This window comes from Hippoglossus stenolepis, chromosome 5 (assembly GCF_022539355.2).
Source record: "Hippoglossus stenolepis isolate QCI-W04-F060 chromosome 5, HSTE1.2, whole genome shotgun sequence".
Lineage (NCBI taxonomy): Eukaryota > Metazoa > Chordata > Actinopteri > Pleuronectiformes > Pleuronectidae > Hippoglossus > Hippoglossus stenolepis.
The window spans coordinates 6,592,224-6,618,314 of record NC_061487.1 but is presented as its reverse complement, the minus strand read 5'-3'; the positions used below and the strand labels follow the sequence as shown (position 1 = coordinate 6,618,314).

General features: G+C 41.8%; 1 protein-coding gene across 4 annotated transcripts in view; it reads right to left on the bottom strand.

Moving 5' to 3' along the window:
• Positions 1 to 25,278, bottom strand: part of si:ch211-272n13.3 (ankyrin repeat domain-containing protein 26) — a 28,074-nt gene extending 2,796 nt beyond the window's left edge. Inside the window, exons 1-43 of one of the 4 annotated variants that reach the window (XM_035156882.2) lie at positions 24,819 to 25,278; positions 23,860 to 24,148; positions 22,761 to 22,875; positions 22,455 to 22,628; positions 21,966 to 22,072; positions 21,291 to 21,428; positions 20,844 to 21,004; positions 20,691 to 20,717; positions 20,194 to 20,230; positions 20,041 to 20,110; positions 19,912 to 19,963; positions 17,202 to 19,543; positions 16,832 to 17,012; positions 16,234 to 16,295; positions 16,046 to 16,145; positions 15,159 to 15,217; positions 15,010 to 15,079; positions 14,876 to 14,920; positions 14,301 to 14,312; positions 13,778 to 14,014; positions 13,575 to 13,682; positions 13,430 to 13,500; positions 12,065 to 12,964; positions 10,862 to 10,971; positions 9,671 to 9,886; positions 9,048 to 9,075; positions 8,809 to 8,950; positions 8,491 to 8,704; positions 8,184 to 8,367; positions 7,734 to 7,880; positions 7,063 to 7,525; positions 5,696 to 6,201; positions 5,402 to 5,554; positions 5,129 to 5,304; positions 4,771 to 4,864; positions 4,551 to 4,577; positions 4,114 to 4,191; positions 3,834 to 3,968; positions 3,190 to 3,302; positions 2,728 to 2,869; positions 2,337 to 2,627; positions 1,860 to 2,095; positions 766 to 1,015 (exon numbers count right to left, since the gene is read on the bottom strand). In XM_035156882.2, the coding sequence (XP_035012773.2) occupies positions 766 to 1,015; positions 1,860 to 2,095; positions 2,337 to 2,627; positions 2,728 to 2,869; positions 3,190 to 3,302; positions 3,834 to 3,968; positions 4,114 to 4,191; positions 4,551 to 4,577; positions 4,771 to 4,864; positions 5,129 to 5,304; positions 5,402 to 5,554; positions 5,696 to 6,201; positions 7,063 to 7,525; positions 7,734 to 7,880; positions 8,184 to 8,367; positions 8,491 to 8,704; positions 8,809 to 8,950; positions 9,048 to 9,075; positions 9,671 to 9,886; positions 10,862 to 10,971; positions 12,065 to 12,964; positions 13,430 to 13,500; positions 13,575 to 13,682; positions 13,778 to 14,014; positions 14,301 to 14,312; positions 14,876 to 14,920; positions 15,010 to 15,079; positions 15,159 to 15,217; positions 16,046 to 16,145; positions 16,234 to 16,295; positions 16,832 to 17,012; positions 17,202 to 19,543; positions 19,912 to 19,963; positions 20,041 to 20,110; positions 20,194 to 20,230; positions 20,691 to 20,717; positions 20,844 to 21,004; positions 21,291 to 21,428; positions 21,966 to 22,072; positions 22,455 to 22,628; positions 22,761 to 22,875; positions 23,860 to 24,059 (8,973 nt within the window). In that variant the 5' untranslated portion in view covers positions 24,060 to 24,148; positions 24,819 to 25,278. The remainder of the gene's footprint in view (positions 1 to 765; positions 1,016 to 1,859; positions 2,096 to 2,336; positions 2,628 to 2,727; positions 2,870 to 3,189; positions 3,303 to 3,833; positions 3,969 to 4,113; positions 4,192 to 4,550; positions 4,578 to 4,770; positions 4,865 to 5,128; positions 5,305 to 5,401; positions 5,555 to 5,695; positions 6,202 to 7,062; positions 7,526 to 7,733; positions 7,881 to 8,183; positions 8,368 to 8,490; positions 8,705 to 8,808; positions 8,951 to 9,047; positions 9,076 to 9,670; positions 9,887 to 10,861; positions 10,972 to 12,064; positions 12,965 to 13,429; positions 13,501 to 13,574; positions 13,683 to 13,777; positions 14,015 to 14,300; positions 14,313 to 14,875; positions 14,921 to 15,009; positions 15,080 to 15,158; positions 15,218 to 16,045; positions 16,146 to 16,233; positions 16,296 to 16,831; positions 17,013 to 17,201; positions 19,544 to 19,911; positions 19,964 to 20,040; positions 20,111 to 20,193; positions 20,231 to 20,690; positions 20,718 to 20,843; positions 21,005 to 21,290; positions 21,429 to 21,965; positions 22,073 to 22,454; positions 22,629 to 22,760; positions 22,876 to 23,859; positions 24,149 to 24,818) is intronic. The other 3 variants (XM_047339929.1, XM_035156883.2, XM_035156884.2) reach the window with 3 other exon arrangements.
• Between the last annotated feature and the right edge of the window lie 813 nt (positions 25,279 to 26,091).

Below are 26,091 nucleotides of genomic sequence, written 5' to 3'. Positions count from 1 at the left end.
ACACACACACACACACACACACACACACACACACACACACACACACACACACACACACACACACACACACACACACACACACACACACACACACACACACACACACACACACGGCGAATAATAAAAAGCTGATTCTGATTAAATGGGAGCAGAGGTTTAAATGTGAGGCCACCAGAACAGTGAAGGCAACAGCAGCAGCCGGTCAGACACTGAGCTCAACACATCTACACACCTGGTTATGAGTCTGGCTGAAGAGAGGAGAGATGAGAGACAGACTTTTGAGCTAGAAGCTAGAAGAGTGAGAAATAGAAGACAGGTTAGAAGTAGAGTCCCACTACATGAAGACTCGAGACAGAGCGAAGAAGAAACAATGTGTAGGAGGAAGAAAATAAAGTCAGGGATTAGAAATCATTTGAGTTTTGAAGGTGTTTTTGTAGAGGGAAGCTGGGCATTAAGAGAATTTAGAAAGCCACCTCCTCAATTTCACACCTATCGTCGGTTTTCTCACAATGTGAAATATTTGATGTGTAAAGTCTCGCAGAATAAAACGTCTCTGCGGTGATGAAAACATAACAACACACCAACTGGTCTATAAAAAGCAACATCTTTGAATAACACGTCACCAGTTACACAGGAACAACACTGACAACCATGATGCTGTGGAAATGAGAATGGCCCAAAATAAAGGAATGAAGTATAAACTTCAGTGAGTGAGTGAGTGAGTGAGTGAGTGAGTGAGCGAGCCGGGTTCATGACTGTACCGACCTTGGCCAGATAGTCCTCCACCCTGCTGTTCGGCGCATCAGTCACAGGGTTGAGGAGGGACAGGCCCAGGCCCAGGCCAAGGCTTCTGTTCAGGGACCCCAGTGTGGCCCCGTAGTTTGCCGGTGAACCCAAAGTGCCCACGTCCAGCGAGGGACTTCCAAGGCTACCGTTTGCTATGCTGCTGGTGATAAGAGACCGGCTGCGCTCGTTCAGCAGCTTGGAATTGGCTTCTGTGAGCCGACTGTTGGACCTGCAGAGAAAAAAACACAGCGAGGGTTAGTGGTTGATACAATACAGGTTTGGTGCCTTTGTCTAATTTTACTGTGCCGCGTGCTGAGATTTGAATCATCAGCCAAGCTACAAGATTGTGAGGCGATGTTAAATGTTCCTGTAGAAGCCACAAGTTTGGATGATGTCAACTGTTATACGACAAATGTGTTTATTCACAGTGTCAAGGAGAAGTAATACACTACCTGCAATCTGCAGGTTTCATAGTGATGTCTCTGATTGGTGGAGCTTGCCGTTACCATGGAAACGTTAACCACAACTACTAAAATCACATAGTCTACGTTGGGATAGTTCAGCGTTACATTACGTTTACCACAGAGCATCCATGAATTCACTTCCTAACATGTTGTAGTCTTTTATAAGGAAAGGGTCCAAACAGGTGAAAAACACCTCAACAACATTAAATTGAAGAAGAAGCACTGGAAGTCATTGGAAAGGGATCATTCACCATGGTTTATGGGATGCATGGTTCCTTCACACTTCTATGTGCACAGACGTTTACCTTTTCCTTTTTCCAATATAATTTTTTCTCTGAATCAAATGTTTTCTGATCATGATTCATCTCGTAGCTCGTCGGTCTGGTTCCAGGCTTAAAAACGCTTTTTATAAAGATAAGCTGAAATGTCAGTGGAGAAAATGAATGGGACAATTTCCTTCAGGAACCAGAGCCGTTTTTAAAGTGGGCGGTCACTGTCAAACATTATTTGTATTACATTAAATCAGTGATGGATATCAGGTTTTGAATACTTTGCAGATACCTGCAGCCGGACCTTCTTGTCCCTGTGGTGAGAACAAGCTGGTCTCACCTCTCTAGTTTAGCAGCCAGGGACTTGCTGAGGCGCAGCTCCTCGGAGTAGAGCTGGCGGTATCGCTCTAGCTCGGTGCGCGTGGACTCTTTTTGGTTAAGGCTGTCTTGCTGGGTGTTGCGGGCGCGGCCCAGTTCCCCATCCAGCTCCCGGATCTTCTGCTCCAGCTGAGAGCGCAGGTTAACCTCATTGGCCGCTTTAATCTGATCTAATGCTTCTTGGGATGCTGCCTGGGACTGGGAGATCAAAAGACACAATCATATTCAAATCAGAGTTATACGATCATATAGTCGCTTCAGTAGCAACATTGGACATACTGTATATGCACAACAAGTTATTCAGTAAATTGTCCTGTCTCTTATTATACATTTTGTCGTTATGATTTTCTAAAATATTTTTTCTATTGTATAAACTATTTGTCATTACTATAACTAAAGATTAGCTTAATCACCACATTTTCCCAGTTAGAATTGTTACCTGCAGGAAGACGTTGACCTGCTCCAGTTTCTGTTGTATCTCTTGACGGGCCCTCTCCTCTGCGTCACGGCGGTACTGGTCCACCTGGCTCTGCTCCATGTGAGCCGTTTCCATCCTGCGTCTCAGGTCCAGTACCTCCTCCTCGAGCTGCCTCTTGCTCTTCTCCAGCTGGTCGGTGTTGTGGCTGAAGCTCTCCAGGGAGGCCAGCTGATCCTTGAGCTCCCGGTTCACCTTCTCCAGTTGGCTGCGATGAGACGCTTCCTTCTCTAGCTGCTCCCGCAGATCGTCCACCTGGGAGAGGAAATGTTTGAGGTCAAAGGCTGAGGTCTAACACTACACCTCAGGGTTATTTGGGGGTTCATACTGAAATCACAGTTTCAGGCAGTCAAACCTTATCTCTCATTCGTCCCCCCTCAGCCTGGCTGTGTCTGCCCAGCTCCATCCTTATGCTGCTCATAGGAGAAGCAAACTCTGCTCCACCGGTGTCATGGTCCCTCAGTTTCTTCTTAGCAGTCTTTAATAGTGTACGCAGCCTTAAACACATATATGCACAAATACTATAAGTAATCAACAACATTAGGTTTGCAAAGAATCCGACAAAATAAATCAGTCACAATGAAGTGAGCACAAAAAAACAAAAACACTAGACAAACACCATAAATGAATAGTAATTTAGTTTAAAATAAAAAAACAAAAAACAGTGTTCCCTTACACCAGATACAGACATTGGTGCACCACAGCCACATAAGCCAGGAAAGACTGCACTCTACTGGATCCTACTTTATGTCTAAATGGAAGGAGAAGGCACTGCCATGGGTGAGGAGAGCCAGAGGAGGAGGAGGGTAGGAGTCACCTGTACATTTCTTTTTGAAGATCTGTGTTTCTCTTCATCTCTTGATCCAGACGAGTGTCTATGGCCTTCTTCTGCTCTGCTATCTTTTTGGCTTTCTTCTTCTCTATTTCCATCTGGAACATCAAGATCAGGAGGGATGGTTATATGATGCATAATACTCATATTACAACTACTAATAACTATTAACAATTAAGCAGCACTAAATTTCCCTGACTCACAGATATCAGTCACCTAAATGTGCCTACATCTGTTTTTTCTCATCAAGATCCATGAATTATCCCCTGGGTTCTTCCCTGACCCATACCACATCCTGCGACCAAGGTTCACAGAAAACCGTTCAGATGTTTTTGTGTAATCCTGCTAACAAATAAACCAACCGACAAATAAAAGGATGGGTGAAAACATAACCTCCTTGGCGGGGGCAATAATAGCATGCAAGCAAACGTATAACTAAAGCCCCTTTTCTACTGTTCAAATAACCCACTGACATCCGGCTTTTGTTTGCAATGGGACTGAGAGGGAAGAGAGACAAACTCCTCTACTGGCAATGGGACGGGGGTCAATTGCCTATCTAAGCATGTTTACGCACGTTACAACACCTACATACACCCACTAATTTTGGTCTACAAGAGATTTATGATCACCTGAGAGTTCAGTTCTCCTTTTTCCTTTTCGAGCTCTGCCAGGCGCAGTCCTAATTTAGAACGACTCTTCAGCTCCTCCTCCCACAAGACCTGAGAGTCCTGGGCTGTGTGAGACAGAACACTTTGCTTCTGGACCTAACAAGACACAAGTTGAATTATTATAAATACAGTTGTGAATATCTATATAAAAAAGAAGAAGTTCCAGTCAGCTTCTTACTGTGATCAAATTTCAGATTGATCAGTTAGCCAAACATCCTGCTGTTCTTTCAGTGCCACCAACCTCTCTATTGAGTTGATCTTCCAAAGTCATCTTACTGCTTTGGAGGTTTGTGACCAAATCCTCCAAATGACCTCTGACCTACAAAAATAAAGAAAGTCATTGTACAAATATAATAATTAAAGGTGGTGGGTTTTTAATACAAGAGATATATAAGAGAACATTTTTTAGATGTAAGGAAATAACATGGGTCATGCAGGAGGACATGAAAAGGAGTGAAAGACCCCACATACCAAGATCAGGCTTGGAGGACACATTTTAATATCACCAAGAAAACCCCAAAACCTACACCAAGCTATTACTACTGCTAGAAGTTTGGATTCCTGGTCGAACAGCTTGTCCAAAAAGCCCACACCAAAAAGTGCTTTTCATTTTGCAGATACATAAAGAATGATTTTAAATCCACACAGAGTTACTAAGTCTACATCCACAATACCAACCCCTTCTCCAGGTGAGCAGTCAGATAGCTGGAAAAGATTGGATATCTTAAAATATGATAAAAGACTTGATAATTTTAAAATCATAACACATTTCACTAAGTATGACATTACTGAGATATTGTAAGATGTGTTTGGTCAAACAGAAGTAGACATGGCACCGTGAGGATCCTGTTTAAAATATGGATGTCCATGTTACTGGGTTATGTATTCAGTCACTCACCATGACAGCTTCCTGAGCCCCTTTCTGAAGAACTCCAATTTTGTTAGACTGTTGCTTTGCAGCCGCCTCCAGTCTGGCATTCTCTATCTCTAGCCTAATGGGACATTATACAGAAAACACACATCCATAAACTGTACATCAAAGTGTGTATACTCATGACTAAAAAGGCATTTACACATATAAGCTCATATAATTATTATGTTTTATGGAGTTGGTGTAATTTACATTATTGATTTCATTGAATTTAACTGAATTTTTTTTTAAATGGATCAATCTTTCTCTCAAATAAGTTTGTGTCCATCTGTGTGTGTGTGTGTGTGTGTGTGTGTGTGCGCAAACAGCATATATTTGTAAATACCTCTGCACAGCTTCCTCCAGCTGTTTGATGGTGGTATCAGAGGCTGCTGAGGACGACAGCGCCTCCTGGAGTTTCTGAGCAGCAGTGGTGAGCTCCTTTTCCCTTTCATCGAGGCCGCTCTTCAGACTGTTAATACGTTTCTCAGCCTGCACGTACTGGTCTTCACTCTCTTCCAACTACAGACAAAAACAAGAGAACGCAGCTCATCAAAAATACTGACAACTAACTATTTATTTTAGGGGTTTACTTAACACTTCTTAACACTTCCATTACCTTTCTCTTTAGCCTGTCAATGTCTTTTAGGAGCCGAGTCTTCTCCTCCTCCAGGTCATTGCGATAGCGCGTGTTAACCTCCAGAGAGGCTTCGCTCATCGACAGCCTCTTGAGTGAGTCGGCGAGCTCCTGCTGCAGCTGCCTGAGGTTCGTCTGTGCTCAGGCAGAATCCAGACAAATCAAAGATTGATTAGATGTACAGGGAGATCCTTAACTGGCATGTAGTTATATTACTAAAAGTGGGTCTTGAGGAAGAGGTTAGTTAATTTTATTACCCTGCAGTCCTTAACTTACCTCTCTTTCATTCTTCTCTTCCTCCAACTTGTAGATCTGATCTCGGAGATCAGCAGCCCTACTGGCCAACTCCTTATTTCTCTCCTCCACTAGTTGTACCCTCTCCTCGCTGTCAGAGCGCAGCTTGGACAGAATGTCGCTGAAGCGCTCTTGGGCATCTGTCACAGCACGGTCCTTTGCGACACCTTTGTTCTGGGCCTCCTCTAGCTGTTGCCGCATTAACATACCCTCACTTTGGGCTTGGGCTAGCCGCTCCTGTGTGGCCTCTTGGCGAGCTGTGGAGCGGCTTGCCAGCTCCCTCTCGGACTGGAGAGACGCTTCTAGCTCCTTGGCACGTGCAGCCGCCTGGTCCTTCTCCCGCTGTAGGACATCCAGCAATAGGCCCTTCTCAGTCAGCTGCAGAGTGACCCGATGGACTTCATTCTCCAAGCTGTTCGTAGAAGCCTCGGCCTTTCCCAGCTTCTGGGACAAGCAGCTGACCGTCTCACGCTGAGAGGTTGCTTCAACTGTAGAGTAAATTTATTAGGAGTCATTTAGAAGCTCCCACTTATAAAAGATTGCAAACAAAAAGATTCACACACAAGCAAATAATCCAACAGACCCTCAGGCTACATCTATACTAATATATTTTAGTTTTAAAAGTAAAACGATAGTTATAGCTCCATATCTGTTATAATCCATTTCCATACTAACACACCTTAAAACACATTAAGTGACCTTTCACGTACACTGGCTGCAGATGATCTACTCTGCAGCCAGTTGCCTGCTTGCATCAAATACTATGAACGGAAAACAACAATGGTAAAGCTAAGAGAAGAGATTTGTTTTCATAAAGAGGTGGAACTGTTATTGACAGTAAATGTTTACAACATTTTGCCTTCACCACTGGTTCTCACGTTGTGGCTGAAAAGAGCCAATCAGGAAAGCAAATACAGGAAACTGCATCATCATTTTTAAACATCTCCTCCTTTGCCCGTCCAGACAACAACTACAAAGTTTTCAAAATAAAACAAGGCCTGAAGTGGTTCCAAACTTCTCCATTTTAGGTGCTTGAAAACTCTGGAGTAGGCTTATGGTTATGGCCGCCATGGTAAAGAGTGATACTTCCTTTGTGTAGTTACACTCCAAATGGGTTTGATTTAAATACAGTAAAGAGTATGCGAAGAGTGGCAACCATATCAATAGTTGACTACGTCAAATCTGTTTCTCAGTGGCAAATAGGTAACTCTTTTAAATTTGATCTTCCTTTAAATGGATCATAAAGGAATGAAGCACATTATACTATTTAACACACTTTGGATTAGTGAGTGTTTAAGTTATTAGAATGTTTAGCATGGCATTACCCAGCCATTCAAACTATCACTAACCTGTGAGTTTGTCTTTTAGACGCTGATGTTCCTCTTTCTCCCGGAGCAGAGCTTTCTCTGTGTCTGCGTGAGCTGCCAGGCAACGCTCAGCCTCCTTTATTGCCCCTGCCAGTCGGGTACGAGTAGACTCCACCTCTACCTCCAGGGTTTCCCGAGTCTGCCGCTCATTTTCCAGGCGGGTTGTGATCATAGCTAACTCAGACTTCAGGGTGGTCACCTGGTTGTTGCAATTGTAGACAGTTTGGGTCAGGGCGTCCCTGTTGAGTTTGAGATCTCGTCGAAAATCTTCTAGCTGCTCCTTGAGAGCCTCGTTCTCCTCCAAAATGTGGCTCTCTTTGAGATTGCTGTTGGCCTGCGAACGCTCCAGGTCGGTTCTAAGGATGGTCAGCTGCTCCTGGAAGGTCGCGTTCTGCTGGAGCAGCTCCCTCTCCCTGTCACTGGCTTCAGTGAGCTGAGACAAGGCCTGTTATTGACAATAGCAGAAAAAGCATGTCAATTTTGCCTCGAGTTGGCTGGTTCTCTTTAAAGTTTTGTCTTCAAAATACATTATTTATCCCCGTAATTTTAAAGATACTAATATGAATCTTCTATCTTCAACACCACACTGTATCACTGTTATTTTAAGATACATGTTCCAAATTGATGTATAACACGATGAGTGCCAGGATTACCTCGTTGCTTTTGCTTCTATTTCTCTTGTTCTCCTCCTCTATCTGCTGCTGTTTATGCAGATGACTGTCGAGCAGATTCTTCTGCAGCATCCTTGCACTGCGCTCCTGAGCCAGCAGTCTCTGGGTCTCACTGTGGTCCTCTTCAAGCTACATACAACATAACCCATTAATGGAAGAATCACACATACTGTATGGACAACAAACAACACCATCTGCACAAGATAACATACAAGATACATACATACATATAAGCATCATTGTGAATTCTAAATAAATGATGCATAAGGAGTATTACTTATTGTACAAAATACATACTGTTTGTATGAACTGATCTATGAAAGTATCTTAAGTCAACTCAAGATGGGCTCTTCTAACATTCATACTGATTGCTATAAAAATGACACAAACCAATATTATTGCAGTGAAAACAGAAAAAATGTGACAATGAACCTGTTTCATGTTGTTGACCAGTGTTCTCATCTCCAGCTCCAGGTTCCTGAGAGTCAGCTCTACCTTCTGTCGCTCCTGAACCTCTAACTGATGCTGCTCCTCCGTCCTCCTCAGCTTCTCTCTGGTGGTGTTGTACATCATGGTGGCATTGCGGCGATTTTCCTGCTCCTGTTTCAGCTGAAACCTGTCGCGCACAAAATAAAAACAGGCATTAGAGTTACAACAAGTACTGTAGGTGCGATGTACAAAATATGAGGAGAGACCAAGACAATGTTTCAAACTTTGGAGGAAAGGAAGTAATTCTCACTTGAGGTTTGTGACTTCAGTTTGCAGTTCTAGCTGATTTCGCTCCAAGGCAGATTTAAAATCTTTAACTTCCTCGAGGGCGCTCTTCAACTCTGCTCTCTCCATTTCCAGCTGGCTCACCTTATCTGCCAGGTATCCATGGCGACTCCTTGCCTTTTGGATGGAGCGCTCATATTCGTGGAAAATGTTCTGCAGCTTCACCATGCTTCTAGAGTCTGTGATATGATATATTTAAGTTTTTAAAGGAATCTTTAAACACTTTATATCTTTAAAAAGGCACAAACATTAGAATTTGATTGTATTTGACCTGATTCAGTACCTAAAGTAGCTGAGTCAAGCTTCTGAATGAGGACAGATGCATGACGATAGCCTGAAGTGGGAGAGTCGATGTCGTCAGTGGCTGTGTCTGACGACTGAGTGAGCTCATCAAAGTCTTCAGCCAACTCCTCTTCTTCTGTGTTCTGAATATGAAAACAAAACATGGACTTAATGCTCAGTTTCTTTGTATTGTGTACATAGATTTAAAAAATGCAGTTACTGGCAGAATGCGAGTTTTACCTCATTTCTTTGTTTTCTGCTGGTTAACCTGAGTCCATGAAACACAGTGAAGAGAAACAGGGGTTACTTTGGAAAAGTAATGTGCATTTTAAGAGCTAGATTAAGAAGCTGCTAGAAGAGTAATGGTATAATGCAGTATACAGTTCCTTTTTTAGAAAATCTGTGGTTAGTCATGCAGTTATGTAGGAAGATAGAGTGAAAATCAATTAAGATTGCAGCCTAATCATCACCCACCACCGATATTGTAAAGGTCTGTTCAGACTGAATGCAAAGCCAATTTATATCGGAGATATATATAAAATATCTGTAGTAGTGCAGACCAGGTCTGGACCACTAGAGCGTTAATTTGGGACAAACAACCAATCAAGACGTCATGTAACTTACCAAAATCTTTGTTTTCTCCCGTCTCTTATTTTGTATCTTTTCTCTATTAATTAATTTAATCAAGTTTGAAAGATTTAAGATGAGCATAAATGATTGGTTTGCATCGAGTCACTTCTTTCCATTGACCTTTGAAGCACTGGTGCCAGTACATTTCACCTTGACTTCAGCCTGAACTCTCATTACAGGTTAGTGACAAAGAAGTGAAACTGATACACAGACGTGGCATACTGCATATATACCTTCCTTCATCGTCCGACACGTCACTTAAAGTGCTATCGTCAAACACAGAGAGAGGATCTCCGTTAACATGGGTGTTGGTCTGAGGGGCTCTGCTGCGCCGGGCCCCTCTGACCAGCTCCAGCTTTAAGGTCTCTTCTACAGCCTGTCCCTCCCGTTTGTTGCTACTTTGGCTCTGCTGGAGGCGGAGATGCGATTGCTGTGGTGCCTCGTTGGTGCTAAAAAGAGCAATAAACCTGATAATCAGTGAGTTGTGGAACTTATAGGTACTGCTGATAAAATCATTCCTAACCCATTAAGACCTAGGATGTCGAAGAAAAACGCACGAACATTTAAGCATTGATTGAATCACCTTAAACACGAGGGTTTTTTGAGGAGCTGACAGATTTGCTAACTGTTAAGTGGGTTAGAAGGTGTCAATGTTGTTTTCATCAATGAAACTCTGCTGTACTCTGCTTTAATATCGCTTCTCTTGCTTTGATTGCCAGCCACCGTCTGAAACGCAATTTTAAATGATTTGCAGGCTAGGGGCACTGAAAAACAAACTACATCTGCCATAATGCATTTCACCTATCCTGGGGGGGGGTAATCTCAGCAAATGTGTTTCATCAGTCTCATGTCTCGAAAATGATGACATCATATAAAACACGTACATGCTCATCCAGCTCCAAAAGGAGAAGCATGCAAATGTTGCAAACGCTCTTTAAGGTTTATGCGCTTATGTTGCATCAGGTCTAAATAAGTTACTTAAAATACAGGGCTCTTTCTTTGAATGTGCCATTGAAGAATAAGTTGCATACAAACATGAGCATTACAGAATCATATAGAGACCACACATGCCCCTTTTATACAGAGATCCCATTATATTGGTATAAGAAGACCCCTTGTTGAGCTTCTTTACACCGAACCATACAACCATATATTGCCGCCCTAGTGAGTGATTGTAGATAGAATAGTGGCATCCTGGAATCAGAGGCGTAACGTGTAAAACACAATGAGACCGTAAACAAAATGAGTAATAACCTAAAAGATAAAATCAGATTTTTAAATATGATAGAGTTGTGGAAGTTTTGTTTAAATTATAAAGGGGGATACATTTAACATCAGGGCTAACAAATGTACAATAGGAAGAAAGAACTGCAGGCTGCTGTTCCTGCTGAATTGCTCCAGTTAGTCTCAACAGGGATCCTAACCTGCTCTCCGGTTTCTCAGTACCCGGCTCTTTCTGGGTCATTCCACCAGTATCCCTGGAAGCACTGGATTTTTGCACCTCCGCTACAGTCTTTGTCATCTCTTTACCAACCTGAAAAGACAAAGGCAAATATTTGATAACTCGACTTGTGACACTCATCCTAACTGGAAAGAGTCGGGGCCAGCCTTTTAAGATGCAGGTTGTGCGTGTACTTGCTCACTTTGTCGTGCATAATTCAGTGTTACCCCTCCCACCTGAGACCTAACACCCAGTGTGCTTACTCTATTTTACATTTTCAGTTAGTCACTAGGATGCACAATTCCATACACTGCAATGCTTGTGTCAATCTGTAAAACTGAATTGTGTCATGTGAATGGCAAGACACAAAAACTAGATGATATGGAATTCAAAGGTTATTTGTGAATTCCTTGTGCCCTCAACACATCTTTAGAATTAGTTGTTGTCCTCTGTGTGAGTTAACATGTCAAATCATGTAGCAAAGAAAATGTATATATCCTGTGTTTTCAGGAACACTCAAAAAGCTGGCAAAAATCACTCGTCAATTTTAATACCTCAATGTATGATGACTCACTTAGTCACATCATGCATTAATAGAGAACAAATCACAACTGCACTTCTTTCAAAGGCAAAGAAAGCATCACCTAGTTTGTACAACGTAAAGATACATGCAAAGTCCATGCATAATGACAGACAAGTCACAACTGGAGAACTCGCAAGACTTTCTGTAGTTTTCAAAAACAATCAAGAAATTCTTTTGTTTACTATAAGTCAGTACCCAAAAGCTTCTTGAGCGCAGCTCAAATGATCTGCAGCAAAATTTAAACCCAGTTTTACATGTCTTAGTTAAGGACACACAAAAAAACGTAAAGAGAAACATGCGGGATTAGATCTTCTACTTGAAATCAAACCTAAAGAAAAGAAATATTAAGACATGACGGACAAAAACAAGACAATGAACTTTTAACATGAAAGTCATAAGGTGAGGTGATGATGCTCGGTCAGTTTGGCCCTTTGGAAACAGCTGATGAAAAAGAAATGAAATTAAGTACATGAATGAAAAAAGAAAAAGAGAAAGAGAGGTGATCTAGAAGGGACTATGGGAGGGGCGGCCATCGTCTACCTCTTTCAGGAGTTGGGCCTTTTCTTTCTCCAAATCCATGAAGACAACCTTCAGCATCCCTACCTCAAGTTTAAACCTCTCCAAGTCCTCCTCCAGCTCCTCGTCAGAGACACCAGGAATAGATGCTGAATGCCTGCTTATTAAGGGGGGGCAAGACTTAGTGGCCTCCTCACGATCCTCTTCTGAACGGGCATTGTTCACCTCAGCTCCCTTTAGATCAGCAGTTTGGTCCTTTGAGATCAAGTCCAAATGTTGCTTGTGGAACGGACCTTGTTTGGTCTCGTCCTTTAAAAATGAGCTAAAGTCAACATTCAAGTCGGGTATAATGTGACCACCGGTAAAAGCTGTGCTAGCGTGATCTCTGTAGCACTCTCTCTGTGCTGTGGTGAGTTGTGGTGAAGGAGACCTGCTCTCCTCCAGAGAATCATCAGTGAGTAGATCTGGCTCCTGGTGCATGCTGCTGTCCCTGACCGGAGGCGGAGCGAGCTGCATCCCATCTTCACACCGAGAGTTGCCAGGTGACTCTGTCAGCGAGTCTTCCAGTCCAGACTCCCTCTGCTCAGGTATGGTGAGAAGGATAGTACTTCTTGCCCTAGCTGCCGGGCGCACAATGATTTCTCCTTCATCTTCATCACTCGACTCTTCTTCTGTAGAAGTAGATTCAGCTGTGGCCTGCTCCTCTTCTGCAGCATCTTCTGCAGCATCTTCTGCAGAACATCTTGAATTAAACAGCTCCCCAAACTTCTCTTTTAATTCACCAGCCACGTTCTTGAAGGTGGATTTTACTTCCCGCTTCTCCACCTCTACCCAGAGCTTCTCGTAGCGTTTCTCCCATGGGCAGTCTTCACCTCCTCCTTCGGGACTGGGTTGATCTCTTAACTCATCACAGTTTTCTCCTACACGGCCTGATGGCCATGGTTTATTAAAACCTAACTCACATGTATCTCCTGTATCATCTTTCTCCTTTGATGGCATGGGTTGACAAGGAAAAACACAACACACACAAGACAAAAACGCAAAAACCATGTTTTGATTTTAAATGACATACACAACAACACTGACATGAACGTGAAGCCATTATCACTTTCTACTTTTGTTGTTAGAAAATTAAATTACAGTATTATTTTTGAAACACATTAACCATTCACCACAACAAAAGCTAATAATCAGAATTATCATTCAAAGGTGAAGTCAAAATCTACATTCACAAGCTGCAATTTCTTTGGCAATAAATTGTTATCCCCACGTATGTTATACTCACATAGAAGCATTTACATATTTGCAAATACATATGTTACGATAATGAATTTGCATTTCTCCTATGATTGGGAAAGCATGGGAGATGCTGTTTTGTCTGGGCCTGAACTTGATGAGGAATGAAAATATGTTAAGATTGTGATACACAGTATTTTTTTTAGCATTTCTCACCTTGTGCTGAGGCCCGTCCAGCTCTTTATCCGTTTGTCTGTGTCCTGCCATTGATGAAAGCTCAGGAGAACCTAGGGAGACAGAGTGTCTTTATTAGAGGGCATGTGTGCACAAAGGCCTATTTCAAAAGACCAGTGATCCTTACCTGGTTTAACTACTGCCTGATGCTCAGCTGTGTATTGCCACTGATTGACAATTTTGTCCGTGATGGTAGAAGCAGAAGGTGCTACATTTTCTGGTTCCCAATCTGATTCTGAATGAGAGCAAATCAAAGAGAGAAATAGAAAATGAAATCCTATGTCTGTAAACTGAAAAAATAAGAACATGAAAGGTCTTCATACACTTTACCTTCTTCACTGTCTGGTTTCTGAGGGACCATCTTCCTTGCCCGAGGTTGAGGATGGGGTAAGAGTCGATGGGGTGTAATGCTGATGCTCCTCTGAGGTGGCGGGGGCGCTGCTTCATCTTGCTCATTCAAAGCTGGATGGGTGCATTCTGGGAACTCATCGAGTCCAGGGGAGGCCATTTTACGACCTGGCAGCGTTCTCTTGCTGGCCGTACTGGCTGAGTCCCAGTCTGATGCATCTGTGACATTTACACAAGAAGCTCCATGTAAATGAACACAGCCACGCACGACACAAGTGAGTATTTTAGAATATAGGACGAGAGTTTTGGTAGTCATTACTAAATGTGACTGCACTGACTCTAGTATCGGATTTGTGCAAACCTCCCTTATACAATGCACTTGTACACGACGATGGGATATGCTATAAAACTATTGTTGTAAACTGGGATCTCAAAAAAGAACTACAGTTAACAGTAAATAAAATGAAGTTCTACTAATCTAATCAGCTAGTTCATATTTACCAACCTGGTTTTACAGCTTCAAGACGTGTGATGACACAAAGTAAACATACAAACAATAGAAAGGTCAGGCTTGCAAGCAAATGTATAACTTCCATCAAAAGCTTCAAACAGTCAGCAGCTCCTGCGTATTTAAAGGTGAAGCTTTCATTGAGTAGAGATGTCTTGTTTATGCTTATTTTTTATTGAGATTTAAAACGAATCCCTTTTTTTTATGTTTACACTGTTTACATCTACATCTCTGGAGGTTTTGAGCACCTGAAACAAATACTTTTGGAAACACTGCTTAAAATTCATTCATATCATCGTGTAATTGTCTGACTAGCGCCTCCGCTTGAGTGTTTCTTCGAACACAATTTGATTTGCTGATGCTTCCAGTGCCACATGAAACTTCCGCCATATGCAGCAACAGCAACCGAACCACAATGCAGATGGCAACATGTCAGCCCATTCAAAGTGAATGAGCAGTGACGCGTCTAACCCGTACATTTGAGTCCAGCAAAAGTCTGAATGTGTAAGCATGGCTGTAAACCAATGCCGAGTCAAAAACCACCACCCAAAAATAACTAAAACTTATTTTACCTTCAAGATCATCAACGTCACCCAGACCAAGCTCTTCCATCAAGTCTGTAAAAGAGGAATACAGTAGTAAGAAAAAAAATCATTCTTCATGTAACTTAACTATTTGGGATTATACAAATCTTGATTTTATTTACCTGTCTTTCGGCCATTATCGCCTTCAAGTTTGCTCAGAACACTAAGTGGTTCCCATTTTGGCTTCTCAGTCTGGTAGACAGGCAAAATATTGCTACTTTATTTTAACAGGTCACAATTTTCTTTTATACCATTTAGTTGCTGAACTTACCTCTTTCTGTGTGATTTCATCTTTAGCATCATGTTCTTTTCCATTATCATCATTTCCAACTACAGAAGAGAAAAGACATGTTATGTTTGAGAAGACACATTAAACACCATCAACTCCTTCTGTGAGAAACAAAACATCAATGTGATGAAGTTGGGTGAGTTTGCCAGAACGATGTGAAAACAAAGCATTCCCATGCAAATGTGCTCATGGGTTAATCAGCATGACAACAACATGGTTAGACAGCAGACGAGCATTCAGATTCCCACGTTCTGGTTTTATTAGGACACAAGTTCAGCATCAGCCAGGAATTCTGACAACACCTGTAGCCATGTGTTAATATTATTAAAGCCAAAACATAAAAGAACCCCAAAAAAGCTGAAGTCGAACCCGTGGCCCTTTACGTCCCAAATTTGGGAGAATGGGGTTCATAGGTAGCAGGAGGAATGGAGTGGTGTATGCTGCATGCATTTTCTTATAATGATCATGAAGTGATAGTCAGGCCTCTGGTATGGTTAACATGCGGTTCTTCAGACCTTTGAGTCAAGACATGCATTTACCCTGGCTGCCTCTTGGCCTGTCTACACTCCTCCGAGGAACTAGAGCGACCATCTTATTGCCTCCTTCTCCTCTTAAAAATGAGGGAATATAAAACAAGTCTACAAAAGAAATGTAACATATTGTTCGCAAGGGTGTTTCTATTATGCATTTCAAATTCTACATATTTGCTGTAAACAGAAAGCTTTAACCATTAAATACTGATAATATTAATACATGCATTAATGCAGATTTGTAAAGTTAATAAGGTCATTGTTTCTGTAGCATGAAATGGTGCCTGGAATGATTTAATTGCTCTTAAAAACAAAAGGAATTAAATAAAATGCACCTACTCTCTTTATTTGCTTCTTCAGCAGTGGACGTCTCTTCTTGATCCTGAGTAGGCAAGCTTTGTTTCTCCACATGTGGCATATTGGTGTCTTCAGAACGGGACTGGAAGGGTAAAATCGGTCTTAATGACAACACGTGTGTAACAAACATTTAATCCTACATGGTGATTAGAAACATGTCCTTACTGTACCTCAGAGTCCCAAGAATCGTGCTCTTCTTCTCCCTTCTCTAGACCCAGCTCAGAGAGGAAATCTATTCAACAAATGTAAATTAATTCAGCTGAAAATATTGAAAAGTGGTGCAAATCAGTTATTTTGAAAGGGCACAAAAGCAATAACATCGTCAACTGCATTTTAAAATTGCATTAAAACATACATTCAATCAAACTAGTGCAGTGCCGATTGTAAACCTGCCTGTTTGGAATGGGCGGTTTGCTTGGTTTGTGGTAATGGTGGTTGCAACTTTCACTCTGAAACTGTAAAAGGGACCTGTAGTAATTGAGCTGCAGAATTTAAAGACTGGCTGCAGGACTCAGATTAGATAATTTTGTTGTTGATAATACAATTAGTAGGAGGAATGAGGACTGAGTCTTTTTTCAGATTATGTTTGATTCAAATCATAGCTGTACTGCTCAGGAACCAGTATTATTCTCATACAATTAAATTATGTAATTTTGCTAAATGAACAAACGCAGCATATTGTGTGTCTGAGTGCCACCATGTTTGCTGTTGTTATGATATTAGTAGCCACAACAGCTTTTCTGTGATGATAAATGATTTGCCACTGACCTCTTTTCTTATCTTTTTCTGTCTCTGGAACAGTTGAAGCTGCCCCAAGAGACTCTCCACTCTCAGCAGGCTGATCGTTTTCATCTGACATGTCTCCTTCTTCCTCATCCTCCTCATCATCATCTCCCACCTGCTCTTTGTCGTCATTGTCATCATCCTCATCATCAGTGGAATCTTCTTTCTGTGTTAAAAACATAGTTTAGAAATCACAAGGCATCTCTGATGAACAGAGAAGTGCTGAACAAACCAACAATAACCATCTGAAAGAAAATGGCGATGACACAACTAGAATATAGTCCTTATACAAACCACATTACACTAGAAAAACTGCCACTAGTACTAAAAACTACCTGTTATATTCCTGTTTTACCTGAGAGACACGGTCCTCAGTGTTTTTGGACTGTTGATATCTCATGCCTATTTTCTCTGCTTCATCAGGCGAGTCTAAATCAACATCATCAATGTCAGTCTGAGGTAACACTGGATCAAAAAATGTCTTCCCGTCATGCCTTTGATTAGGAGTGACCTCATCATCTTGATTTTGCTCTCCATCAATGTTGTGTGATGAGACTCTTGTCTGGGGAACAATGGCACTTTTGTCCTCTAGTGGAACATATGCTGTTAATCTGGCTGCGTGTTCATCATCTGACTTCTCGCCTCCATCAAGCCCGTTATCAGAACCGTCTCCCACGTCAGACACTTTGACTGTGGCGCTGGCAAAATCGTACTGCAACCGCTGGTCCAAGCTGTCAGAGTCTTCACTTGACTCCTCGTCCCTGGGGGGATCGCTTTTTATAACATTGACCAGCTTTTCTTCCTGGGGCCCGGTAGACTCATCATTTCCAACAATAACACATTTTGAATTTTCTTCATTGATTTTATGTCCATTACCTACTTCTGTTTCTTCCTCTAACTGCTTGTCCATTGCACTTGTAGACCTCGATTTAGGTGACCTCACACTGGCAGGGGTAGAAAGATTCATCTTCAAGAAGCCGTCCCTGTCTGCCACTTCATCCTTTGTCTTCTGCTTTTCTGACTCATCACTTTCATCTTCATCATCCCAACTACTGTCATCACTTTTCTCTTTTTCCAAGTCTAATTTTCTCTCCATTTGTGATGACTCAAGAATTAAATCGACATCATCATTATCTGGTATTTCATTTCTGGTTGTGTTTTCATCATCAGGTACCAGTGACACTGCATGGGGAGGACCATTTGACTCTCTCTTATGACTTCCTTTATTTCCTTGCCAGGAGCCATCAGAATTGTGCTGCTCTCCAGTCTTGTTTGGTGTTACATTTGTTTTAGGAACTTTACCACAAACCACTTTACCTTTAGTGCAGGAGCCATTATCATTGTCATCATTTTCAGAAGAAGAACTCCACTCTGATACATCTACTGGTGCTTTACCTGGTCTGCTTTTGGATTGATGGACTCCTGGAGAGGATTTAGGTTTCTCTACCATTTGCTTTGGCGAGACACATTTAGAAGATGGCACCACAGGTGATGAAGAATCCCACGAGGTATCCGCATGGTCTTCATTCGATTGAGTTAATTTACTTTTCTCATTCAGTGCTGCTGCTTCTTGTTGTAAATCTAATCCTCGAAAATCACTTTGCTGATCGAGCATCTCCTTCTTAACCTCATCTTCTTGTGGGAGATCACCGTCACTGTCCTCTAATGAAGACCCCCAGGACGACCTGCGTTTGTCCTCTTTGAGCACTCCTTCTTTTAATCCAGTATCATCTTCAGCATCAGAAGCACCGTGTGTATTTTCTGCACAAACCTCAGATAACTTTTTTTTTTGATTATCAAGTACAGTGTTGCAACCAAATCCCACTGTTTGATTATCCTCGTCATTGTCACTGTTGTTCCTCACTGTATCACCACTGTTTTGTTTATTGCTCCAGGAGTCATCATCAACATTATCCTTTTCCATTTCTCTCTCAAACTCTTCCTCCTTAATCTTGCAAGGTGAAAGAGTCTCTGTGCCATGCCTGGATGGCATAGGACCTCCTGTTGACGCCAGATGTAAAAGTTTGTTTTGGTCTGATGACCAAATGCATTCCTTCCCAAGGCTGTCATCCTCATCAGAGAACTTAGACTCGACCCTAATGGCTGACACGACACAGTCGTCCTCTACATTTAATGTTTTTAGCATTGCAAAACTTGGAGTTCCAACTGGGCAGACAAGGCCGGTATTCTGAATATCTGTTTTGGCATCTTTCTCTGTGGCATCTACTTTATCAGGAGTAGTTCCATCGCTGTAAGAGATGTCAGTGGCAGGTATCTTCTGACTATCAGCACAGTCAATAATGTTAAGGGCAGAAGCAACAGGGGGTTTTAGGGTGTCTTCATATTCAGAAGTGTTGGCCTGGACAGGAGCCACACAGTTGTTGTCATCCTCCTCACATTCATTCTCTTCTTCGTCCTCTTCATCCTCTTCCCCATCTTCCTCATCACTTTCCTCATCATCTTCTTCTTCTTCTTCATTGTCATCCTCTTCTTCCTCCTCCTCTTCTTCTTCATCTTCTTCATCATCGTCGTCATCTTCTTCTTCTTCCTCCTCCTCCTCCTCCTCTTCCTCCTCTTCTCCAACTTCCTCCTCAGAGTCCTCTGCTTCAGGGCTGCCCTCACGAAAGTCCGATGTTCCTTTACTGCTTGATGGTTGCTCTGAGTCTTTGCTTTTCCCCTGCTCAGCTACCCTGTCTGCTTATTTTTGGGCATTCAAGACAAAAGGAGAGAAAGATGTCAAAGAAATGCAACAAGCAAAGCTTTAACAGAAATATTTTACCTCTCTGTAGCTAGGAAGAGGGGTGGAAGTCATCTGGGGTGCTTTTGAAAGGAAGGAAATGGGAGTGGGATCTACAGGTTTCTGCAGAGCGTTGCTGGATGGTAACGTTTTTGGGAGGGATGGGATTCTCTGGACTCTACTTTCGCTCTCTGGATCAGATTCTGTACCGCTCAAGGATCTGTCAAGCAGTGCAGAAGCTACAGGGTAGGCAGGGACAAAAGATTACTATATAAACTACAGTGTCGACACAAAACAAAAGAAGTGAATGTTGAAGGATTATTTGTACCTTCTCCCTTTTTAGATGCAATCATTCTGCTTAGGTTTACTTTCTGTGGTTTCTGAAAGACAGCACAAATGATGGTCAGAACAAAATGTAGGGACAAAAAAATACTAGGAAAGGGTGGGTAGCACCAACCTTTTTGTTTAAAACCAATTCGTCATCATCTTCAGATGAAGGCCATTCATCAGAGGCACTTTTTGAAACCCTTAGGAGGGAGCAAGAATGGTTTGAGCTGGGAAATCAAATTGAATTGTAAGTTGCAGATCAGAAGAACAAGACTGTGCTCACCGACTTAATGACTCTGACTGAGAATTGTCTTCAAAACCTGAAACAAAAAAGAGGAATCAAAATCAAATCAAAAAATGGCTTTTAGTATTACAACTTTCAAATTGCGACATCTTGAGAGCATCTAAATTTTAAAAAGCTGAAAAAGTATTGGACACAAAGCACTACAATCTAGGCCACATAGAAAAGTATTTCCTAAACCAGTGATTCTCAACCAGGGGTCACCGCATAATTTCTAAAATTACATATTTTGATCTGTAAGTTGTTTTTACATTAAATTAAACTGTGGGTTAATAATTATAGTGTGGCCAAAAAACACATCCCACTTCCCCATCTGATCAGATAGGAGCTGCAGAACGACAACAGTGAGTGACAGGAAAAAAAAAAAAAAAGAAAAAATATCTAAATTCGATAGGTTAATTTCTGCTGACTATACTGGTGGGATGCAACTCGGAAAGGTTGAGAACCACTGTCCTAAGCTCATCTACACCAAGTAATACCTCCCCCTGCTTCATTTGCTCCATGCCCTAGATCCAGTCAAGAGGTAATGCATGAGGAATGAATGAAATAATCAGAGTCAATAATGAAGAGACACAATAATATCCTCACACTACTGGCATTTACTGTTACATGACAACAACTTGCACTCCTACCATCTTTGTCAGTGGCTGGTCCTCCCAGAGAGAAGCCTGCTTCCACATCTTGGAAAGGACTGCCTGACGCCCTTTTCTTCTTCTTCTTGCCCGGACCTTGGTGTGACAGGGAGGGGCCATCGCTCCTCTGGGTGCCATGCTCAATGATCAGGTGGGAACAACTGCAAGATAGGCAAGACACTGAGGACGTCGTAATGTCACATGCCTCCATATGCTGCTGTGATTTCAGATGTGGAAATGTGATAGATATAATGTGAGAGAAAAATGCGATGAATAAAACTGTAAAAAATGATTCCTAATAAAGATCAAAAGCAGAAAGGAGCAGTTGGTGGGATTTGGTTGTTTGTTTTGTATCAGTTTAATTTTCCACTCACACACCACTAAAGCATATATTACATAAAGAAATGCCACTCCAGGAAAATAAGTGCAAAGAAAAGAGCAGCTTACGGATGGTGCCCATTCATTCCTGCGTAGTCATCAGCCGACCATCCTTTGGTATCCTTTAGTGTTGTATTTGCGTTGAACCGCAAGAGGAGTCGCAACATAACGATTTGTCCATTGCCAGCAGCTATCATTAATGGGGACCTGCAGATACAAATCAATGATAGCAATATATACAACTGTGAATAAGAGACCGTCTTGTGTTTGGTTTACAAGAAGAACGTCCATCTACATGTTGACATTCTGACCCACGAGTAGTCATTGCAACATTGTTACACGAGTAATGCTGGATTACAGAGCTTTCTTCATTCTCTTCTTTCATTTTGACCTTAACTCAGACAAACACCTGTAAACATCTGCCCAACTACTCACAAACACACAGATAGTACACCGTTTCCTCTCCACTTCAACAGTCAACAAATGAGATAGTCTTCACTTCCCAACTTTAACCAACACTTAACTTTACTCATATCCACCAACCAAAAACCATCACTTTGCCCAAATGGGACAGGGGACAAAGCTTTTGTCCCCAATTAACTGGTCTTTAGTCTGAAATTTGTCCCCAAAGGTACCCCAAGACAGTCAGACAGACACACGCAGAAAACAATACCAGCCCCGCTGTCACTGATGGTAAAAAGTTAATCAGCAACATTAAAATCATTAGATGTTTATAATAGTTACCTTTGGTCTTGGTCCAGCAAATTCACATCAGCACTCTCGTTGAGGAGAAACTCAGCCATCTCAATATGGTCCTCGCGGACTGCCACAGTCAGGGGGGTGAATCCGTCCTAGAGAATGTATTACAGTCAACAACCTCATGAAATGGAGACGTGTCATCAGAATAGCATACCTCATCCTGCGTGGAAGGAATGAATGAATACATACATACATACATACATACATACATACATACATACATACATACATACATACATACATACATACATACATACATACATACATACATACATACATACATACATACATGACCAAAACATGTAGATTGTTTTTCTGAAGATCTTTCATTTACAAGACCTTTACAGAAGCCTGCTGACATCTACTCACAATTCAAATACAGTTTATCTGACACCATGATATTAACTGTGACTGTCCTAACGTATGGCTTATAGCTGACAAATAGAGCGGTGGTGGATAGAAAGACAGAACCACCTTGTTTGGGGCGTTGATGTTAGCCTCATGCTGCAGCAGCAGGATTGCGAGGGAGATGGATGGGATGTTTGCTGCTAAATGTAGGGCTGTATTGCCATTGATGTCCACCAGGTTAGGCTCGGCATGATTCTCCAGCAGCATGCTCACACATCGCTCATGCTGGCCCTGCACTGCCTGATATGGTCAAGAATCAACACAAATACAGAGTAAGGCAAATACAGCTTAACACAATGTAGAAAGATGATCATCAAACATGTTTTTCATTAAATTAAGATTCAGTCTTCAAGTATCATCATCCAGGATTACCTTCATTAAGGCAGATCTATTTTGATTGTCACATAGGTTAAGCTTGGCTTTGCTTTCGACAAGGAATTGCACCACCTCCAAATGTCCACTGGCACAGGCAATATGTAGTGCAGTTCTGTAATAGTAAAGCAGAGAGTTTCTTATATCCAAGTATTCATGTTCTAACTAAAGCACTTTCACTGACAAGGATCTCCTGTCCAAATGATAGACTGATTTTTAAGTTCTATTACTTCACTGCAGAGGTTGACATACTACAGTATACATCAAAAAACTTCTTCTTTGATCATGTTGATCATTGTGGCATTATATTATATTCATATGACAGACACTTTTCCCTGAAAATCCAGAGATGACTTGAGTGATAGTTACTGGTATACAGTGCTAATATGCAGTTACAACAATCACGTTATAGAACGTGTATTGTATAATTTGCAAATGAGTTGATATATATATAGGTATATAGGTATTGGGCAATAGTCCATTTTACCTATTCTGACATGTTGAGCACCTATCATCTTTTCCTTATTACAAGCTATTCAAAACATTTCAAATGGTAATTTATGCCTAATCTGAAACGTAAATTGAAAAGAAACAAAGAGGTATCATTTACATTCGACTCATTTTGCTCACTCAAAACACCTGGCAGTTTGTTTTTAACGGTTAACAAGCTGGACATCATTTTACAGTACAACAGAACCGCTATAGTTTATGAAACACTCCATACTGAAAGATATACTTAACAATTACACAAGGGTCTTAGACTTTTTTTTAACTTTATCATTATTCATATTTCAAAAGTGCTAGAAATAAAGCGACATATTAGTATTGCTGTGTTCACTTGTGGGAGACAATTTGACTGTTTATTTTTTCTGCACTAGTCAAAGAAAGCCTTTAACTATATCTCTTGATTTAAAGGATGTATTGGTCTGTTGTGGAATGCTAAAATACACTGATAAAACTTTAAAATAATTTATACAAGAAAATGAGAGATAAAACAATACCATTTCATAAAATATCCTGTATAGATCTATTTTAAAAGAACTATTCACCGAAGACCAACTTTGAAGGATGTGACAACAGCTGCTTTAATCCCACATACCTGTTCTCCTTGTCAAGCTGATTGACATCGTTCTTTTTCGCAAGCTGCTTCAACTTTGCCACATCGCCCGTCCAGGCAGCCTTGTGAACCTTCCCGAGGTCCTTCTCTTTCAGTTCATAGCCAAGGGAGAGCACACTACCGCTGTCAGGGGTACCGGACGGGTGTTTCTTTTTCTTAGTGAAGCTGAATATCTTCTTCATCGTGCACAGCAGCACAACACTGCCTCAGCACCTCCACTACCTGCCACTCATCTGGTGCTGGAGGATCACCGCGGGTGGCTGTCCCATCCCTAAGAATAAGACGTGCAAAGCGGATTAGAAGCCTATAAAGCTGTACAGGGGGCACTGTGGTTTGCTATATATAAAGACAGAACTGAGTACCAGAAATACTGCTCTCTACACGGTCATTTAAACTGACGTAATGTTGGTTTTAACCCATAAAAAACCATAGATCGGGTGCATGTAAAGGGAAGCAACATGCACAACGTTGGAGTATCTAATTACTGACGGTAAACACAGCTGTCATGCTAACAGGAGCGTTTCAGTGCATGCTAAGCTACACGTAGCCTGGTTTTCTTGACCATACCTCACAAGACGTCCTCTTCCGCGTCTGTTGCTCCTGGGTTTGATAAAACATGTCAGCGACCCATCGCTTCAGTGTTCAACGTGCACAGAGCCGATCATGTCCACGTTAGCTCACGATAACACACCGCGTTGTTCATGTGCACGTAGCGTTATATCTTGTGGCGTTGTTACCATGGTAACTGAATGTACAAATGGCAGGCTAACGTACCCAGCCTGAGGTTCACCCTCTTTGCTGGTGTTCAGAACTGTGTAAGCATCGTGTTGTGTCATGAACAGACCCTCATCTAATATTACCGGGTCGAAGGAGAAAGACCCTGAGCTTTGGTCACTCATCCTTATATTTACGAGTATTTGTTGCCTAGCAACATCACCTACCTTCAGCTGACTCCGTGCTGCGCCTCCCACGTCGTCACTTCGCGAACGATGCAAACCGCCACATTTAAACAGGACTCAGAGCAGAGCCGAGCCCAACAGGGAGCCGTGGCTGCAGCGCTGACACACCGCGGCGGATTTACAAGAGACTTCGGCTCAAAGACATCTGTCCTGCTCCTCCAGAGACAGAGCGGCGGTCCCTGGCTAACCTCGGTGTAACGACCGTAGCCCTGCTAACTCACTGCTAATTAGCGCAGGATTTAAATCAAAGCTGAGCTGGCTAATACGTTGCTCAGCACGATACGTTTGAAAGGCATACACATAGTGTGGGAGTATGCTACCACAGCTCAGGCTAGCACCTGTAGTAGAACAAACAACAGTATGTAAACTCTAACACTGACCTGTTGATTGTCTGAATCAGAGTAGTTTCACAGAGCTAAAGCTAACGAGCATTCGCTGAGAAGAAAATCATGCTAGCTGTTGGGATTTCGCGGAGCCAATCAGAAACGAGTTTCCCGCTCCCGACTGCGTAGCCTGACCAATAGGAGGCTGCGGTGTGTTAAAGGTTGGTTTACGGGACACAGATGGACGCTGTTTTCTGCTTGAGACGAAGGAGCCCTGGAGAAGAGTCACAACTTTACCACTTGATGGAGACATTTGTCCTGGAATAAAAAAGACCCCGGCACCAACTCACAGTCTGAGGCATAAAGAAGAAGACGAACATTATTATGATCAGTGTATTATACATTCAGATAAGCTCATTCATAGCAAACAGACATTAGACAAGCCCACAATTCTCGTGGTTGTGGCACAGTTTAGACCTTTGACTTAAGCTTTTTTTTTTTTTTAACAATAAGTCTATAAATTACAATATTATGGAACACGAGGAGATAACAAAAATATATAAATAATACCAACTGGCAGTATTGAGGCATCCAATGTGTGTCTATAGGGCTGGCAAATATCACTTTTGACCCAATGATCAAAGTTTGCCAGCAAAATCTAAGTCTTGAGTGCTTTTAATAGTCTCAAACTTTCAAAGATGCTCGGGCTATAGATCTTCAGATGTTTTCTCAAACAATCCCAGAATTTAAATATTCCCAACCATTTCAAGGCTTATGAAAGATAATCATCTAGGAGCTTTTCTTTATTTCCAAACAAAGAGAGTATTATTGAGTCTATGTGCTTTAGACACCAAAGTCTATAGTTACCAAAAGAAAATTGCACTGCATAAAAAGAAAATAGATCTTCTTGTTACTATTGGGAATACAATTAC